The sequence below is a fragment of the Grammomys surdaster genome, unplaced genomic scaffold (assembly GCF_004785775.1).
Source record: "Grammomys surdaster isolate TR1022 unplaced genomic scaffold, NIH_TR_1.0 146, whole genome shotgun sequence".
Lineage (NCBI taxonomy): Eukaryota > Metazoa > Chordata > Mammalia > Rodentia > Muridae > Grammomys > Grammomys surdaster.
In genome coordinates, this window is record NW_021604604.1 from 5,850,691 (window position 1) to 5,872,369 (window position 21,679).

Genomic DNA, 21,679 nt, shown 5'->3' on the forward strand with positions numbered 1-21,679 from the left:
AGAGAGAGAGAGAGAGAGAATAGGGGATGGGCATGTAGGAAGACTAAGCTTCACACCTTGCCAAACAAATATGATGACTGGAATTTGATCCTCATAATCTATGGAATGGTAGAGGGGGGAGAACTGACTAAACAAATTATCCATGCCCACCCCCAAAGGAATAATAAACATACATAATAATAAACTAATTGTGATGCTCACAGTAAGCTAATAGAAGCAGCATACTCTTTTAAAGTTCATCCTCTAACAAAATAGGCTCACAATACCAGGTTCTTTAAAGTATGGAAAAACCAAACTGGAATAATACAAGAAAACTATAGTGTGAAATTAACACGCACAGTCAAATTTGTCTTTTCAAAAGAAGCATTATCCAAATTTACTACTAATTGGAATGCTCATTGAAGCAATAAGAATCTTTCTGAAGAAAGAACTCTTCAGAGTTTTGTAATGATATTTGTAATGCAGACATATGTGTATATGTACATGTAGTGTGTGTGTATATGTGTGTGTGTGTGTGTGTATGTGTAAGCTGTCAGAAGTCTGTGGAATAAAATTTAAATGTTTGAAGCAATCATCAGATGCGAAGACCATCTAGAGTCATTACAAATCTTATCCACTTTATAATAGGAGTGAAATGAACAGTGCTGCAAGCAATCCATTCTGCTCTTGTTTCTCATTTAAAGAATCAACATTCCCATCAATGAAAGGAGAAATGAAAAATTAAGGAAGAGTGTGTTTAGGTGAGACAAAAGTACATCATAATTGCTCAGTAAAAGGAAGCACAGTGAGATAATGATGTTATCATATATATATAGTGTTATCATATATATATATGTGTATATATATATATATATGTATATATATATACACACACACACACACACACACACACACACACATACACCTACACATACATACACATACACACATACCTCAATTCATTGACCTGGCATATTCTCCATGTATCTACCATTTAATCCACCATCAGTATTTTACTCAGGTGGCCTATCTGTCTTGCTATCTGGTCCCCTTGAAAAAGGACATAGACTCCTCTAAGATGCCTTTTGTACTGAGTCTCATGTTTGAACTTCTGTATCTTTGCATCGCTCGACTTTACTGTAAAACCTGAATGATTTTAGTATGAGTTCCTTCCTTGAGTCTGACCAAAATTAAATTAAATTATAAATAAAAAAATTAAATTTTTAAAATTTTAAAATTTAATTTTTAATTAAATTAAAAAATAAAATATTCTTTAATTATGCTCTAGTCATTAGTCATGCATCTGAATATTTTACTGGACCCAATTATGCACTTAACAAAACTTTAACAAAACTAGTAGTGATAGTTGAACAAGAACCCATTCTGCATATCCTACCAGGACGATCATCTCCTAACTTATCCTGTGCCTTCTGATCACAATGTCCTGCCTTCTGAAACAGTGGCAGTAAGTCAATTTAACTAGAAACCCCTCAGTCTGGAGATAACATTTTGGCAAGAAATAGGGTCTAAATTTAAGTCCTTGAGCAAGGAGCGTGGTCCATCCCTTCATACTCCACCTCTTGGCTGTGAAGCCCCATTTGCTTCTGTACTCAGAACTGAGCTCATTCCCATAATTACTCCATCTTGTGACATTTCAATAATCAATAACTTATTTTCATAATTTCAACTCTTGTGATCCTATTTCTAAGATTTATTTTACTTTTAATTATATATATGAATGTATGATATGCTATGTATTTATATATGTATGTATGTATGTGTGAATGTATGTATATATGTATGTATGTATGTATGTGAGTATCTACACTCATGTGGCCATACAAGTGTCTGCAGAGGCCAGAACAAGGCATCAGAACACTTGATATTGAGGTTATAAGTAGTTGTGAGCCACCTGACGTGGGTGGTAGGAAATGAATTCGGATAGCTCCCAGCCCTCTTTTAGTGAGCTTTTGCTTTAGAAACAGATTTCTTTCATATTTTTGAGACACCGCTTCACGTAGCCCAGTGCTGTTCTTGACATCACTATTTAAGCAGTGATGACCTTGGACTTTTGATCGCCTGGCTTCCACCTGTCCAATCCTGGGATTACAGGCATTTTCACAACATCCACTTAACATGGTTCTGGGGTACAAGCATTAGAAGTTTCTGCACATTAGGCAAACACTCGACCAACAAGCTTCATTCCCAGGCAGGTGGTTAACTTTTTTTTTTTTAATAAAAAATTATCAGGACTTTCTAAAAACAAAATTCTACAAACTCATTAATCTTTTAAGGTCCCTGGTTTCCTATAGTGATGGTTTCTTTTTTAATCTCACAGTAACTCTGGATAGGTAGACAGGTATTTTTATTCCTTTCTTTCGAGTTATAAAATTGAGGTACAGAGAGGTCAGATCTGAGAAAATGAGTGTGGGAGCCAAGGTCTCCTCATTTTCAACCCCAGACTCCTTGTCTTATGATGGAGATGAGTCTCTGGGAGTTTCGAATGAGACTGTTATCGATGGTTTGAGAGCAGAATAATTCTAATATGTCTGGCTGTTGAATCAGACTCCGCATCTAGCACTGAGTTAAGTAATGTGGATTTAAAAATATAGAAAGAAACCCACAGAGCTACAGAATATAAAATGTTGGCCTAGAGGAGAAGAAACAAGTCCAGGTTGGCTTTTATGTTTTTTTGTTTTTCCATTCATTGGTTTATTTATATTTTTAAATCAAATCTTAATTTTTACTTATTCACATAGGGTTATAAACACAAAAAGGCAGGACGTGGGGAAGGGGATGACACCGGAGCCTGGGTGTTCAGGGGAAATACAGATATCTTTCAGAACAGGATATCAGCTGGGTGAAGGTTCAGGGGACAGGTCACTATGACTCTGCCTATGATTTACTTGTCCTTATCTAAGTTGGTATTATCTGTCAAGGCTACCTATTTACAAGGTCTACGACTACTCAGGTTGGTAAATTTCCACAAAAGCTGCCTGTTTACAATAGCTTATAGCCATCCGTTTCAATGGTTTTCCACAGAGACACAAGACTTGGTGTTAGTATACATATATGACAGGCCTATTGCTGATTTTAGGCCTATGGCTGATTTTAGGCCTTCAGTGTATAAGCAGGACTGCCTCTGACATCTCTTCCCTTCTCTAAGTATAGAAAGGCTGTGGCAATTCTAATCTTGCGAAGGGCCACTGACAAGAACATCAAACAGCTAGAGATTGACATCACTAATTTCAAGAAATCCCTCATTTCGCTGTCTGAAGAGACCTCCAAAAATTGCAAAGGATTTATTGGACATGATTTACTCTTTTACAATAGAAAAGGCTGTGTACAGCTCTTGACTATGTACATCCCTTAAAGAAGAATGCTGCCTTTATGTAGACAAGACAGGGATGGTTAAAGAGAGCATGAAAAAGGTCAGAGACGGCCCTGAGAAAAGACAGAGAGAAAGAGAAAAATGAGTGCTGGTACAAGAATTGGTTTTCAGCCTCTCCATGGTTGTCAATCCTAGTTCCTCCCATCTTGGGACCATTAATTGGGTAATTTTTGCTTATTTCTGCTGGCCCCGGGCCTTAAATAGGCTAACTTTGTGAAACAACAGATAAATAATTTGGTAGCAAAACCTATTCAGATATATTATCATAAGTTAGCTATGGAGGACCACGAGACCCAAGATGAGGTTGTTACTCTACCCAGGGTGTTCCCAAATCCCATCTCCACCCAACCTTAAAGAAGGGACTTCTGCCCCTAGACCAAGCAGAGAGGGGCCATCCAGAACCTCCACTGACTGGCGATCTGAATTCTTGCTTAGGCTAAGTGGCTAAGCATTGCAAGGGAATATAAATAAAAGTTAAAAATATCTCTCTGGGTTCCCCGAGGGACAAGCCTGACTGCATAGGGGTTGATGTCAAAAGTATCCCCTCTCCAGGCTTTTATGTTTAAAATCAGAAATGTTTGAACAGCCATCTCAAAACTGTATGTTTGAATAAAGGACAAAAATATCCAAATAACTGTAAATAATTTTAGTGTAGAATGTTTACTTCACTGCTTGCCATATGCTATGAGTTTGTCTATGATCTTCACTTCCCAACATTTAGGAAGGCATGCTCCTTGTTTTAATATGTTCACTGCAAAATTAGTCTTTAGCATCCAACTTACATAGATCTTAAGTGATGATTTAGGAAACGGAGCCTAAACAAATGTACAATGGAGAGAATGAAAACACACAAAATTGGATTCTAGCATGCATGGGTATTACATAAATACTGTGAAGTACAATTTGAAATAAAAATAGAGAAGGAAAATGGAGTGCCTTGGAGTGTCAAACACAAACTAACTGATTGGTAAGGCTTACTTTGTTTGTTTGCTTGTTTGTTTTTTAATACTGAAAAAGTAAAGAGAGTCTTAATTTACATCTGCCCTTTTCCTCTCTCTCTAGAATATTCATGTAAGACTACAAACTATTATGGACATTACAAATGATAGTAAATGGAAGGGCATTTGTTTTCTTTTAATTATGTTCCAAGAAAGACTTTGTTTTGCCCCTCCACTCACTCACTGTGAGGAATCAGGAAGAGGCCAGTATTGCTTCTTCATGGAACCTCAGTCTTCTGACTGTCCCCCTTTTATCCCCTGCTTGCCCAGAACCATATTAGCTATCCACCCCTGGGTCTTTCCCTCGCAAAATATAAATTTGATTTTTCTGGTTTAATTTGTTGACAAAATGCAGACACATGAGCATGCAAATTTTATAAATTGGTGGTAAGATTTGAGAAATCTACACACCTTCCCTTAGGGCTTAAATTTAAATTCTGGTTCTATCTAAATTACTAGGGAGTTTTGCATCACGAATTATCTATGAGATATGAGAAAAATATCCCCTCTAGTAAATTCTGCTTCCTATTTCCTGTTTCTCTTGTGGGTTTGGTAAGTCTTTGGGTAATATATACAAAAATAGAGCTGTGTGAATATGTGCTAACATCTGCTAGTATGTGTGCATATGTGTACGTATGTGTGTGTTCATGTGTGCCTGTGTGTGTACGCATACTTCTGCATGTGTATTCCCATGTTTTTGTTTTCATACATGTGTTTTGTGTGTGAGTGTGTATATGTGTGTTTGTTAGTGTGTGTGCATGTGTGTATGCCCATGTTCATGTATGCTTGTTTGTATCTATTTCTTTATGCTTCTGTTTTGGGTTTTGTGTGCTTACTTATGTGTTCATGTGCTCGTATGTTCATTTATGCCTATGTATATTTGTGTGTGTTTGTAGCTATATGTGAATGTGTGTGTGTTTGTGTATGTAGGTGTGATATAAATGGGGGTAGGGTATGCCACAGTATGGATGTAGAGGCCAGTGTCATTTCAATAATGTTTGAATCACTATGCTATTTTGAAGACCAAAAGAGTCAATTCATTTAAGCATCTGTCCTGATACACAGAATCAGATATTAATGACAACTTCACATACAAAAGTATGGTGTGAATATCTCCATGCCAATGCTACTTGAGTAATGACAAAACAGTGCCTCAGAATAAATTATTTGCTTCTAGAGAGGCAACTGGTGAATAATGAGCCCAAGTTCACATATCACTTTGATGTCTTCTGCATTATATTGTCTTCCGTATATTCAGTTTCTTCACTCAAGCCTGTAACTTGGTCAGCACATGTTGTCAGAAGTATAAATGTACTTTGTTAATTTTTCTGACATGAGAAACAATAAAGCCTATTATGGGATAAGATTCAAGTTCAAGCAGGTTTTAAAGTGCTGCCTAAGTGGAAAATAATCCGATCTGAACCACTTCTTGGAAAAAAAAATATAACTCATCAGGCACACTATGGCAAAAATAATGAGCTAATCAAGACACTTCTCAAGTTTTCCTTAGTATGTTATATATAGTTGCATATGACAATCACAGAAGTGAGCACGTGGAAGGCAATTACATATGAACTTGACACTTTTCTCACTGTGGGAAAAAAAACTATTAAATGTCAAAGTGCTTACCGCGGCTTGCCGATGAGTGTTGGAAAGTATCCCATGAATCTTCACTTTGTCTTTTTCCATTTGGTCTATGTTCACCCACAGATCCCGGCTGGCAGAATCTGCTGGGCCATATATCCGGGAAATGTAGTAATTGTGATCCGTGTCCTCCTGCATTGGTGGACAAAGATGATCATTAACAACAGTAATATTTCTACTAATTTTACTTTCTTAAATGATTCTTCTCTAACTAAAGGTATCAGTAGTCTTCATACTAGCAAATGACTTAAGTAGACTCTTAGCAAAGTAAATTAAAATGAAAATGATACATGTAAAATAAGTCATCCTCTTTAAAAGAAACATTTACATACACGAAACTTAGAAGCAATTTAATACTTTGTATACAATATGATTTTTTCTTTTGGGTCACAGTAATAACAGAGACTTATCTGTTAACAAGACAAAAAATGCTTGATTTAGAAATATTTACTGAAAGTCTAAGCTATATAATTATAGTCAGTGACAGCAAAATTAATTTATTCTTTCAAAAAACATTATATTGGGGCCTATTTTTAGTTAATGGTCCCAAAAATTCAGATAATTGCTTCATTTGGATAATTAAAATCTACTTTTATTTGAATTCTCAATATGAGTCTTACTATAATGCTTTTAATAGAGATTTTACTTTTGTTTCGGGCTCAATGGAGAAAATGGATGTTTTAAAGTCATATGACACTTGGATAATACAAATCATATACATGTATTAGCCACAAAATTAGTTATGCTTATGAGGAGTTTGGGGGTGGCTCCTGCATTGTAAGCATTTGACATTCAATTATGATGATCTGTGTTTGGGTGTCAATCAACCAAATAAAAGCCAGACGTGCCACAATGTATCATTTAAAAAATAATTCACTTTTATTTATATGTGTTTATATGCATTTTATATGCATTTTGTCTGATATATGGGCATATGCACATCAATGCTGGTGTGTTTGGAGATCAGACGAGGGCTCTTGATATCTTGGAATCTGGAGTTAAAGACAGTTTGGACATGTATGAATCTTGGAGTGGTGGGACCCAACTTGGGTTCTTTGGAAGAAGCACTGAGCAAAGTTGCCAGCCCCAATGAGATGTGTCTGTTTATTCAGCACTATGAGAAAGGCTGTGGGAAAAGGCAAATCACTGGTACTCATATGCCAGCCAGCCTTCCAACATATATTCCGTGGGTGATTCTGACTCAAATAATAAGTTGTTGAATTATAGAGAAAGACAGCCAATATCAACCTCAGGCCACTGAATGTATTATACAGACACACACACACACACACACACACACACACACACACATATATATATATAATATATATATATATAATATATATATGCTGTGACTTTGTGAAATCATGCTTTCAATTTTCAGCTAAGTCAGCCTATCTTAAAAAAAATATCATGTCCTGAAAATACTAAAGTTAAGCTGAAAACTTGTTACTGAGTTATATAGCTCAAGCTTGCCAAGTTGTCATGGCAACTTTTATTCAAAGATGAAAGCAATTTATTGTTTACCTAAGCATGTAGGCACACAAGTTGTTAAATCCCAGGGAGGTGTTTGTTTCAGACACTTAGGAAAGCCATAAAATAGATACCTCAAAAATGTGACATTTTAGCACCAGTAAATTATTCAAACTCCTTTTTGTCATTTTTTTTAGGCATAATGATACTTAAAGAGTTATTGAAAGTCACTCTGAGCACAAAGAATTTCATTTTCTCTTCTAAAGAAAAACTGTTTCTACCACAAGAGACAATAAAACAACGTGCTAGTGTGATGTGCTGACTTGCCAATTCATTTATGAAACAAACTGTTACTGAAAGATGGCTCAGTGGGTGACTCTAAATGCTATAAACTCAGGTTGTCAAAAAATGCCTGCAAACGTGCAGCTGTAGGGAAACATAGGACATCTTCCAAAAACCTCAGAGGACAAGTCACCATAGCTACAGGCATAAACCAGTCTATACCACCTATCCTCAGCATCCTCTTCTGCCAGGGCTGGTGAGGCAACTAACTATAGTACTGATGCTTAGAAACAGCAATGATATTTGAACTTCAAGTTTATTTCATTGAGAAGTAAAAGAAACTGAGACCTTATTGTATGTCTATCCATGTGCTAATCTGGATATATTAAACATACTCAAGGTTCTCAAGCATAGGCATAAACTAATGACTACCAAATAGATAGTAGTCTATAATAAACATGACTTAAATGCTCTTTACAGATGTAGAGGCTTATTTTATTCTTGTAAAAATGTTTGGCAAGGCATTATTATTTATTTAAACGTAAAGATATTTGAAATACCAAGTGTGGAAATCAGTCTTTCCAGACAAAAAGAGAAAAACATTGATTCTCTGTAGTGTCCAATGTGCTACTCTAAGAAAGTAAAGGGGGCGATACAATAACAAATCTGAAGAAAGAGCAAAGTAAGAGTGAGTGCTCAAAGATGAACTCAAATGTGACTGTATTTGTATTCTGCCCACCCAGCCTCAAGAAGCACGAAATAGCACAGTGAGGTAGCGTGTCTGGGATATATGCTATGAAATAAACATTGTAGACCCTCCCTCAAAATCTATATATTAAAAACTCAACTCCCAACATCCTAGAAGTTTTCCAGAGGGTCTTTATTGGGGTAGTTAAAGTTAAACAATGCCATCAGTCTGGAACGTTGACGATATTGGGTTCATAGACATAAAAACAGGGAAGAATTTTCACCCTTCCCCTTCTAGATGCTCCCTTCCACACATCTTTGCAGCCTTTACTCTCCTCTTCTCTTCTGTTAGATTCTCTTCTTCCTCAGAATAGGTTCTCAGAAAATTTGCAATAAAATTGTGTATACTATGAAATTTCTGTTGATAATCCCTCCCCTTTTCATTCCCTTGACACAGGTTTGCTACAGCCTATTAAATATCTCAGGCTAGAATTAAACTTATGGCAACCTCCCAAGTGCTAGCTTATGGGAGTGAGTCTGTACACTTGGATCAAGAGAAATCCTATTGGTATCTAAAACAGACAAATCAGATTATATGCTGTAGTGAGAAAACATTGGGCAATCTAACACCTCCATAAGGTCTCATGGAAACAGAATCTACAAAATCTCAGAAAACAAACTCATGACTCAATTTTCTCCCTGACGAATTATATTTTTATGTAAAAGGAAGTGTCTTTTTAATATACAGAGATACAGAAAATATGAAATCAATGAGAAGTTCTTGAGCATATAGTACCTACTATCAAATCAGTCATGGGGTTATTAAATTGTCTATCATATGTATTTCAGTGAGAAATTAGCTATGTGCTACCCTGGCTCTATATAGAAGTGCAGAAGTTATGGCAAAAGTCTGATGATGAGCACTGACTCTATATGCCAAGAATACTTCACATAAGGTCAGATGTAGTTAATATAATTATAAGTGGGTATGTAATTTCTTTTCATCATGAATATATAGTAATAATATTCAAATTGTTATGTATTGAGCATGAACTGCCCCTCATAGGCTCATGTTTGAATGCTTGCTCTCCAGTTGATGGCATTGTTTGGGAAGTTTGTGGCACCTTTAGGAAGGAGGCCTCAGATGAAAGAAGTCCCTAGGCACAATCCTGTGTCCTGGCTTGTCCATTGCTTCTTGGTCCATTAAGATGTGTACTGCCTCCTCCACATGACCCTGCCTCATGAACTGAGATGCCCTGCCATGACTTCACTGTCACAAGGGATTCAAGTCCTATGTAAAAAAAAACAGTGACCCCCAAAGAAGCCTTTCCTTCCTTAGTTGTTTCTGGTAGTCACTGTGATAATAAAATAATTACAACACTGATATGATTAGCTCATGATTCATAGCAGTTAATTAACAGATGGACCCGAAGTTATAGAAATACTTGGTACAAAAGTTTTAATTTTTAAGGTCATTATTGGAGGCAGAAATCTGAAACTGAATAGTTAAAGTTGTATATGTGTCACCAAACGCCAGCAGAAAAATATTAAACTCATTACTTTCCTCAAATATCACTTTCAAGCACATCTAAGTTTTATGAAATTACATTTATCTACATGAGAAAGTGCATTTTTAATTAATTTCTCTTAATCCTCTCTGATTATATATGTATGTATATGGACATGTATAGATACATATATAATTAATATATGTTATATATCTGTGCTGAATATATTAAACACATACTAACTGATTAAGTTATAGTAACTAGATGAATAGCCTTCCTTGATATATTACTTGACATTTTCATAATTAACGCATTATGTAAGACTGAGAATTTTGTTGACATTTATACAAATCACTGGAAAACTTCATGATTTCTCAAAGAATAAACTTATTCATTGAGAAATCTATACAATATATTTTGAGCAAGGTATTTAATTTAAAAATTCAATCTTTTAAATAAAAATGCCAACACATATAAATAGGCACAAGGCTGTTTGCTGTGAAGAAATAAAAGACCTGTTGAAATTTTACATCGTATGCTTTTAAATCTTCCTAAGGACAAGTCCTTAACACACCAAGTCAGACAAGCAACATAGAATTACAATTCAAGAATTTGAATTATTTTGGGGCAAAGATGATATACAGATTTTAACAACATATTTTATTTTAAGATAATAGCTTCTTTGACTTAGATAAAACTCAATATTTTACACTAATAGTATCAAATTAATTTTATCATTAAGAGAAATGTAAGAAAATACCCATTTTCACCAATTGTTAATAGACTGAATTTTTATAATCACTATTGGCATCACCATATCGCATTTCTTACTTTCTATTGATTTATGCAGAAATTACTTAGCTAATGTTTCTACAGTATAGAACACTGTTAATGAGAAACATTTTAAAAGCACATATGGAAGTAAATGCTTAATAATTATTCAAGGAAAGTCTTAGGTCTTGAAGTATTTTGTAAGTCAACAAGAGTTATATTTTTAGGAGGTACTCATGTTTCTGTTAAGTTATTATCCAGTTATTATCCAGTATAACATGCTGCATTATTTTCAAGTTATATTTAAAGGCTCACAGAAAGGGTGTATAGAGACACCTCTATTCTGGCATCTGTCGGCAGGGGCATGGCAAGTATCTAAGAGAGAAAGCATTACGTATGCCCAAGGACTGACAGGCTGCTATCTGAACTCCATTTCTTTTAAGCTTGATCACGAATGAGCTGTGTCATATTAGTGAAGTCACGTACTCAGTTATCTACTCAGTTCATATTGGTTTGACTTTTCTTCTACACAGTTTCTCACATAGGCACATCCATCAGGTAGGATGACATACAGAAGAAAAAAGATAGAGACCTACAGTAACATATTGACATCATCCTTACAACATGGAATTGCACAGACGAGAACACATGGAAAGAGCTGTCGATAAAGACAATACCACACTCCTCCTTACCCAATCTCATCTGAGGAAATGGATCTATAGGTACAGGTATGAGATATTCATGTTAGATTAGTTTCTTTGTTAAAAAAATAACTATGATAGTTAATGATAACATTTAGCTTTATTTCACTGTATTGCCATAGAACTAAATGAAATTAATGCATTTAAACATATTTTTAAAGTACATGAGCAGGATGTAAACTTTTCACCATTATTAAGTAAGTCCAATACAATTTCAGAATGATGGGATGAACTACATATGACTTTTGAGTAGCCTTTAATACCTCTCAGCAAGTACTTCATTAACATTCCCTTCAGTCATAAAGAACGATGTCATGATATGCTGGGCCATTTATGGGTATTGAGCTCAACGAAGAGAAATCAGTCCATTTGAGTTGGATATATCAGATCATTGCAGCAGCTCTCGTCACGCACATCTGTTCTATTTTGTTTTTGTTCCCTATACAGCCATCTTCATTTCCCTACAGAGTTTTACCTACTTACTTCTCTTATTTTACTACATTTTATCTATTTACAGCTTGGTCTGTTTTTCATTTTTCTTTTTTTCATATTTTTTCTCATGTACTACATCCCTACCAGAGTTTCCCCTCCCCCTTGCCTCCCATTACTTCCCATCTCTATAGGTCCACTCCTCCTCTGTTTCCTTTCAAAAAATAGCAGGCCTGCCAGGGATGTCAACCAAACATGGCATAACAAGTCACAATAAGTCAAGGCTGGATGAGGCAACCCAGTAGGAGGAAGCATGCCTCAAAAAGCAGGCAAAATAGTAAGAGACACCTCCTGTTCTTTCTTTTAAGAGTCCCACATGAACACTCAACTACCCAACTTTAGATATATGCAGAAGTAAGACCTATACTGACTCCCTGATTGTCACTTCAGTCTTTGTAAGTCCCTATGGACCTGGGTTAGTTGACTCTGTGGGCCATGTTCTTCTGCTGTCCTTGACCCCACTGGATCCTACAATCCTTCTTATCCAAGAAGCAAGCTTATGTAGAACTTCTAATATCTAACAAAATAGGCTTCAAGCTAAAATTAATTAAAAGAGATGAAGGACATCTCAAACTAATCAAAGAAAAAAATCCACCAACATGACAGCTCAATTTTTACATGTATGCCCCAAACACAAGGGCACTCACATTTGTAAAGGAAACATCACTAAAGGTTAAACCACATGTCTCACTTTACACATTAATAATCAAAGATTTCAATACCCCATTTTCACCAATAGAAAGGTCACCCAGACAAATATTAAAGAAAGAAATAGCAAAGCTAACAGATGTTATGAAGAAAATGGATATAAGCAATATCTACAGAATATTTTATACAAATATAAGAGAATATACCTTCTTCTCAGCATCTCACAAGGAAACCTCCAAAACTAACCACCTGCTTGGTCACAAACCAAGTCTCAACAGATACAAGCAAATTGAAATAAACCTCTGCATCTTATCAAATTACCATTGATTACAGCTGGATTTCAACAACATAAAAGAGCAGAAAGCCTACAAACTCATGGAAATGGAACAACTTGATTAAATGACTACTGGATAAAGGCAGAAATAAAGAGAAAATGAAAGACTTTCTAGAATTCAATGAAAATGAAGGCGCAGCATACACAAACTTATGGAACACAATGAAAGCAGAGCTAGACAGAGTGAAAGTAAAGTGTGTAGCTTGCATTGTCAGTGAAATGAGCATGCTAGAGTTAGCATTTCCTCCATTTCAGCCACCGAATAACCATCCTATTTAATAAGCTCTCCTTGCACCTGACACAAATCACAAAATTCTTACACTGGATCTAAAAATACTCGGGTATGTAATTCATCATTTGTGAGAACTCAATAAATTATGGGTCCTTGCATATGGATGCATTTTCAACTGTACAGTGTAATCGTCATTAGTAAAATGTATATTAGTTTCTGGATGTCACTGAATTTCTCTGCAGTTCATGGTAAAATGTATTTTTATATTCAACCACAAATCAGCAACAACTATATCAAAATGGGTCTCAAAATGTTATAATATAAAGTCATAGTTGAAAAGAATGGGATTATGTCTGCTAGATTTAGCACCTATGCTACTATATACTGTTTGAGTTACCCCGGGATGCCAAAATAAAATATTAGAATGGGAGATTTACACAATGGAAATTTATTATCTATTTATTGTATGTAATTTTGCAAATTCAAACACAATGTGACTGCTACGTAAATACATTACTGAAGAAATAACAATGGAAACCCCATGTTTGGTTCCTATGCATACCTTCTACCCTCCCATCCCTGTCCCATTCTATCCCTGCTGTATGTATTCTTCCATCTCAGTAGTCTTTCCCCTTCAATGCTCATGTGAAGTTCTGTCGCTCCACCCCACCACAATTCTTAAAGCATTCTGTCCTATCTTAGGGACCAGTTTCCAGTTTCCTGGCTTTTCCATTTGGAAAAGCACATTTAACATTTAGAAGCTAAGATCTGCATAGGAGAGGAAAAAATGTTGTTTATCTTTCTTAAGTTTCCTCTCTTAATATAATATTTTCCAGTTCTATCAAATTTCCTCTAAATTCTGTTTATTTTTTTTCTTTGTAGCTAAAGCATCCATGCTGATTCCATAGTGACAACATGGTTTACACCACAAACTGGAGCGATGTCCGCCTGTGGACTCATCAGCATTTGCTGTCATATGTCATATTTCTTTCCTTCTTTTTTTTTTTAAATAGCTATTGTGACTGGGATCAGAATATCAAAGTAGTTTTACTTTGTATTATACTCTACTATGTAAGGATATTGAACAATTTAAAAATATTTAGTATACAGTTGGACTTCTATGAGAAGTGTCCATACAATTCATTTGTCCATTTATGAGTAGTCAGTAGTGGTGTATGTTTGAATTTTGCAGTTCCTTATATCTTTTAGATATTAACACTTTAAAACGTAGCTGGGAAAGATTATCTACAATTCTATGGGCTGTCTGTTCCCTCTATTGGAAGCTCCTTTTGTAGTGCAAGAGCTTTTGAATTTCATACAGCCAAAGTTGTCCACTGTTTGAGCTAATTCTAGTGCTACTGGATTCTACTCAAAGACTTCTTACCTTTATCTGCATCATGCAGTATGTGACCCATGCGTTCACTGAGCTGGCATTTTGGGTAGTAAGCTAAGATTTGGGAAATAATTTGAATTGAGTTTATTTGTTCTGCTGTGTGTTTGCATAATGATAGATACAGGAGCAAGTCTTCTTCTTCTAGAGGCAGACAAGCCATTTGCCATCATCATTACTGAGTGCCTGCCTTGTATTCCAGTATATGTGTTTTACTATGTAGCCACAACTATATAATATCAACAGCTATATAAGTTTATCTCTGGGTGCTCTGTTGCGTTCCATGCTATACATACCTGCTTTGGGATCACGCTTTCTTGTCACTATGGTTCTGAAGCACTGTTTGAGGGAGCATGACACCTCTAGCTGTGTTCAGTCTGGAAGGACTTTGATTGCCTGAGCCCTTTGTGTTACAATACTACCTTTAAGGTTGAGATCTTTCTAATTTTTATTTTTCACATCTCTTGAGGCTTAGAATTCCAAAGAATGCAAAGCTCGGACTAGTTTGGTTTCCTACTAGGGTCTTCTTCCTGGATTATAAAACGTCACACCTGTGCTCACTAAATGGAGAGAAAGTTGGCATTTCCTCCTTCTACCTGGTGAAAGCAGTCTTCTTAAAGGATTAGGGTCAACCACCTCTGTGACTTCAATTAACCAGAATTATTACCTAAATGCTTTGGATCCAAATATAGTAACATAGGACACTCAGGCAAGAATTCTTGAGGTTAAGGAGAACTATAATTCAATCTGTATAATATATATATGGTTCTTTTATCAAATTTGGATTCATAGAAAAGCCTCAGATGTGTCACCTTTGAAAATCATGTAATTTTCTAGAGCTAATAAAAAATGCCATTTAAGCTTTCTGATATAGAAGGGACTTCAGAAAAACCACAATTGTCTGTCTTGATATAATTACTTCATGAAGGAGGGAAGGGAGAAAGAAGGAAAGTGAAGTGAATATCATTTGTAATTTTAAAAGAATTATGGAGAAATGTACTGAAAAGTCAAAAATTATAACACAGTTAAGACTTTCACCTCAGCAACATCTGTGGAAAATTCGTATGGTTTCTTCCAACTGGTCAGAACTTGGCCAACATTTTGATTCTAAGGTAGCTATTACAATTCCCAACTTTCCAGTCTGGCATTTTAAATGTCAGATATATTAATGTCCTTTTAATTGGTCAAATTTTCCCTTGTGCTGTTATTCATTTAATGCCAGAGAACACTGCTTCTCTTCTCCCTTTTCTTCTCTATTCCCTAAACCAGCTACTTTCTAAAGCTCCCCCCCACCCCTGCCTAGGTTCAGGCAGTGGCTAATAGAGGGTGGGACTGAGTGAAGACATTTTACACTATTTTTAGAGTCAGAACTGAATCTTTCTTTTACTTTTCATTGCCTGTCATTTTGCCATTAGCTTTCTGAGCCACAATTCTTCAGTGTCATAAAATAGAAATGAGTTTAAAAATAATCAAAGCTGTGGAATTGGGTTGAGGCTATTTATCGTAAACATGAGAATATTCACTGGACTTGGAGAGCTCTTATTCAACTCTTGTTCAACTAGGCACTCTTATCAGCTACCATCGATAAACAGAAAAGGCCAACCGAGAACTAGAGAGCCTGTATTATTTTTCACTAACATTTACTGAAGAACACGTTCTTAACTATGAGGTCCCAAAGTATGCTGAACAGAGAAACAGGTACTCATCTCTGTCATCCACCACTGAAGGGTCTTGATGGTTGGTCCATTTTTTATTTTTTTGTTTAAAAACAAAGAAAGCAGGCAAATCCCATATTTATGACAATTGATAAGTAGGTGTGGCCATAGCTTATGAGTTACTAATACACCAAACCTCTGGCTTGACATATCGTATACGTTCTGTGTTTAGGAGTTGTAACAATTCTGTGAATTAGGCACTATTTTTGAAGAGAAGACGATGAAGCTGAGACACATAAAGTAGCTCTATCAATGCAATGCAGCATCAATACAGGGACACGAATGTTCCTGGGCCACTCTCAAGCCTTATATTCTTTTCATTACCACATTACCTTTTAGGTATCAAGAACATTTCACTACTTCAAAAACACATTGCATTTGTTCTGGTGGCTTCTATGAGCCTATTCATCAGGTCTGTTTACCTTTCTATTAATTCATTTCACTCCAGCCTCTACAGGTACAATGGCTGCCTTACCAAAGGAAACCCTTTAAACCACAAAGCTAAATACATCACTCCTCTTTTCTATAGAGGGTTTTTCATTGCACATGGAATAAAATCCAAGTCCTTCTCACCAATGAGGCTTGATCAACATCACTCCTATGCTACTCACCTCAGCACATTACGCACTGCCCAAATCCTCCTTTGTGTTCCTGAAAGTTTCATATTTTCTAGCATAACAAAAATGCAACTGTTCAAACCACTGGATGCATTGGCATACGGATGATGATCACCTATTCCTGTTCCTCTCTCTCTCTCTCTCTCTCTCTCTCTCTCTCTCTCTCTCTCTTTCTCTCTCTCTCTCCTCTCTCTCTATGTGTATGTGTGTCTCTCTAAGAAAAGATCTCTACTTCTACCTCCTAAATACTGGGATTAAGGCATAAGCCACATTTGTTCTTTATTATTTAGTCCCCTTTACTTCTCTTAATCTCCTTAGATAACTTTATTGCAATGCCTTTATTTTTTTATTATCTAGTACTTTCAAAAAATCTTCAAATTTCTCTCTCAACTCTATGCTCACTGCTTTATTATAGTGAGCAAAACATTATAATGATTATGACAAATTCATTTATCTACCGTTCATTTTGATATCCTTAATGTTTCCATGCTCTAAATCTCCTCAGCCACTTGTATCTGTCTCTTCTAGAATAACAGATACTCCTCACATTTGTTCAGCTAAGATCGAGCTCCATTGTTCAGGGCTTTCCCACTATGGAGTAGGTTGAGCTCAGTGAGTCAAGAGGATGAATTCAGCAAGACCTCATTCATGTTCACAATGTGGTTATCTAGCACACCATTGCTCTAACAGGGCGTAGGTTGAGGTTAGTGGGTTTCAGATTCCTTTGGTCCCTTGTCTAGGACTCTGTCTACATTGGTGCTCTCATAAGTAGACTAGACTGGTTTATTCCCAAAGTTATAGAATAACCCAAGAGACTAGACTAATAATCTGGAAGCCTCTTGAGGTATTGCTGGAAAAACTTGCATTATTTATTTTGACGTCACATTATGCCATCTTGACTGTTTCCATGATGAGTCAATGGATTTGACAAAGGAGGGGCTCTAAGAATTTTTGGTTGTTTTGGCATATTATTCATTGTTTCTGTTCACGAGCAGTTAGTAAATATAAAGCCACCCAGTCCCCTGAGTGCATTTTTATTTGAGGAGAGAATATTCTGTTAATATACAGGGTAAAATCAATAGGTTTTAGATAATCTCTAAAAGTGCTTTGCTTTGCCACAGAGGCAGTTTCAGCATCGTAAATCTTCATACTGATTTCTAAGTCAAAGTTAAAAAGCCAAGGTCAAGTGATCAATTGGTCTAAAATCACATCTCAGAGAAAGGAAAACCTTTTTGGTAACTCGGTCAAATGCAGGTAGATAATGCAGAGGTGAAAGAAGAGCAAGCACAAGGGTAAAGGTTTTGCTCACTCTATGAGTCATTAAGAGTTAGGAATCAAAGAGAACGAGAAGCAAAGCCAGCCGCAATCTATTGGTTGCTTTGTTTTAAAAATTACCCATGCTGGATTCAAATGAATATTTTTATAATATTGTGCTTGCTGACTGTGCAGAAAGACTCAGAAGCCTATAAAGCTGACATTTACATCTTGCAATAAAATTACAAGATAGCTCGAACAGATTTTTTTATTTCAGTGCAGCCCAAGAGGCCTGTTTTGCTTTCTGACTCTGCCTTGTAAAGCCACATAAAAAAAAAAATATCAGTGTTCATCGCTTCTTGTTGTCTTAACTACTAGTGAGAAGACCTCCTTGAAAAATGTATGTAGGTAAATATTCAAATTAAGGTTGTCTGGCTGAGGGAGATGTGAAAACTTCTTACTTACAAGCATTTCTTTGAAGTCTCACTCATTTAAATTAACAAGTATTCTTGACATGTTAAATGTGTGAGAGGTCTTCAGCCAGGTACCATGAAAAAAATGCTTATGATAAATAGCCCCTGCCTTCCCAAACCCATTGAGAGTATACAATAACATATGCTCTCAAATATTTCTCTTTGTAGCCACCATAAGCAATATTGTAATGTCAAACTAAGTAGTGTAACTCAAAGAGAAGACAGGTTATTTTTTCTTTAGAGATTAGATAAATGAGATTCAAGGGAACTATGAAATGTACTCTTGATCTTAGAGACTGAATTGGAATTTGAAATAGTCATTCTTAGCACTGGTCTGAATATAGGTGAATACACAGAGAAAAAAATGGGTTGATCTGGGAACTAAATAAAAAAAACTGTGTGCATAGCAGGCAGCAGTGTGATATGGGGATGGTTAGATATGTGGAAATTACTCTTCACAATACACTGAGTGTCATCCCAGTAACTCTGAGAAAGAGCTAGAAACAAGAGCAAGAGGGTGAGAATGGCAGGGCGTGGGAGATATGGGAGGGAAGGGGGAGAAATCTCTTACCTTTTAGGGAATAAACTAGAAAAATAGGATAAATCAGCAAATAGGAAAAATAGAATCAGACATTGGTTTGGAAGCTATTTCAATAGGTCAAGAATAAAGCCAAAAATAGCTCAAACTAAGTTGCTTACAAGGAATGAAAAGGGGTCATTGTGGGAAAGGCTGTGAAGAATTTCAAAGATTTTACAGTTCTTGAGATGAGAAAGCATTCAAAACTGACCCTGAGATATCATTCTTTAGTCTATAAACTAGGACAGTCCACAAAGCTCTGAATAACCAATGCTAGTGAACATATGAAAGGCAAACACATCTCTGTATCATACTAAATGCTAGAAAACAATTCCAAGAAAATAAATACCATTGTTGCCCAAGCCTAGGTCATATACTAGACACAAATAAAAGAGCTTTGTAGCAACCAGCTGTGATGAAGAAGCCCTTTCTGCTCCCTCTTCAAACAGCACCTGAATTGCTAACTTTCCCTCACTGCTCACTTGAGGAGAAGTTCCAGGTGAGATGACACTGAGAGCTAATAAATGCCTGTGAACTACAGCCATGGGTAACAAACAAGTCCACACACTAGAATCACCTAGAGACCTTTTTAAAATTCCAAAATTCATGTCACTGCATCAGATTGACTAAATAATAATCCAGGAAAGGGCACATTGTTGTGATCGAACATGGAGACAAGACTTGGAATCTCTGTACAACAACAAGAATACCACCAGTTAGCTGAATGCCCCATGTAGACCTGGTCACACCTCCACCTCCACTTTTAGCATTCCAGATATATTGTCAACGTATTTTTACAGAATAATCAAATTTGTGGATTTTTACTACTTCTTGGGATTTTCCAAACCCCAAACAACAAGGTTTTTCTCCTTGAATTCTGGAGAAGTCACAAATGATCATTGGAAACAGTGATCCTCCCGTGTTAACACCAACTTCAAAAATGCAGGGTGTGGACAAATTTTTCTAGGACATTTGCTGAACATTTAACAAGTTATATCTGTATATGTCTTGAATAAATAAATGTAAAACAATCCTACCAATTCTGCTATGTATATTTAACATGGCATCCAAATATTTGTTTTACCAGCTTTGAAACAAAATTCAAAACAAAGCCTCTTCAACCGTTGAGTGATGGCTTTCATTGTTTTGAGATATTTATACATGCATAAGATTCCCATCTATCAACAAACATGATGTCTTAGTCTGTTATTCTTGTAGTAATAATAGAACAGGAAAAATCTGTTAGTTTATAAACAAAATATATTTATTTTCTCATCGTTCTGGATTCTGGGATGATGGTAACACACAAGAGTTTTCTGAGAATCTTCTTGCTACATTTTTATGTAGTACAGGACAGACGGGAACAGAAGTAAAACACTCTCTAGAAAATATTTCCTACCATCATCCATCCATCCATAAATATGGACATTTGTAGCTTCAACACTTGCCATATACCCTTGTTCATATCATTCTTGCATTTGGGATAAAGTTCCAACCATGAGGTGCCAGACACATCTGACACCATAGCACTTGTACATATATACAGAATGAAATATCAAAGGTGAAATGACTATGACTGTCTCAAATACATTATTAATAAACAGCACCCAATAGAAGCCAGGGCATGTGGAGAGTTCAGTATCTATACTTCTTTTAAGACCTGTGGTGATAGAGAAATCTTGGTCACTGATGACATCCAGACTTGTTCAGTAGTCTCTAGGCTTACCTGGCTGTTGTCATTCACATCTATTCCAAATTTTGTTCTCACTATATCATTATGACTCAAGGTCTGGAATTTTTAGATATTTTCTCAGTGATAATGTCAATTTTGTCAATTCTAAAACTTATAATGGAACCACTCTTATGAAAGGATACTACTTCTGTCACAGAGACAAACATGTAACCAAGCTATACCATTTAGTCTTATTTTGGCATTTTACAGTCTCTGGTATGTGTATGCAGAAGACAGGATTGTTCCTGGGTGTTTGAGACTCAATTACCTACTTAGTAAAGTGCATTTATCTTGGCTCTAGGGATCAGCAAATATTCATGAAAGAAATTTTTATTTAAATAAATATATTATACCTAGGCAGGGCATTGTGACACATGTCTGTAAGCCCAACATTTGGGAAGAAAAAGAGTTGAAAGCTATTTAACTATCTCATATGGAGTCTAAGGCCTGACTGTGTTACATGTTACCTGACTCAAAAACAAAGAAAATAAAATCATACACACTCATGTGTGAGCACAAACACACACACACACACATATGCATGCACACACACACAAACATGCATGCACACATGTGCATGCACACATGTATATATAAAACAGCACCAACAACAAACCACTGGAGGCTTCCATTAACATTGCTTGTCAAAGAGCTATACAATGAATAATTAACTTTATAACCACTCAAAATTACTTAAGTTGTTTGTGCAAATCAAACCAAATGCTCTTAAATAAAACAGAGTAGCAGTTATTAATGGAATGTACTTCCAGTGCAATCTGGGCTC

At 36.0% G+C, this 21,679-nt stretch overlaps 1 protein-coding gene across 2 annotated transcripts in view; it reads right to left on the reverse strand.

Moving 5' to 3' along the window:
* Plxdc2 (plexin domain containing 2) overlaps positions 1-21,679 on the reverse strand; it is a 394,098-nt gene that overhangs the window by 198,992 nt on the left and 173,427 nt on the right. For both annotated transcript variants that reach the window (XM_028764923.1, XM_028764922.1), the window contains exon 3: positions 5,998-6,144. In XM_028764923.1, the coding sequence (XP_028620756.1) occupies positions 5,998-6,144 (147 nt within the window). The remainder of the gene's footprint in view (positions 1-5,997; positions 6,145-21,679) is intronic.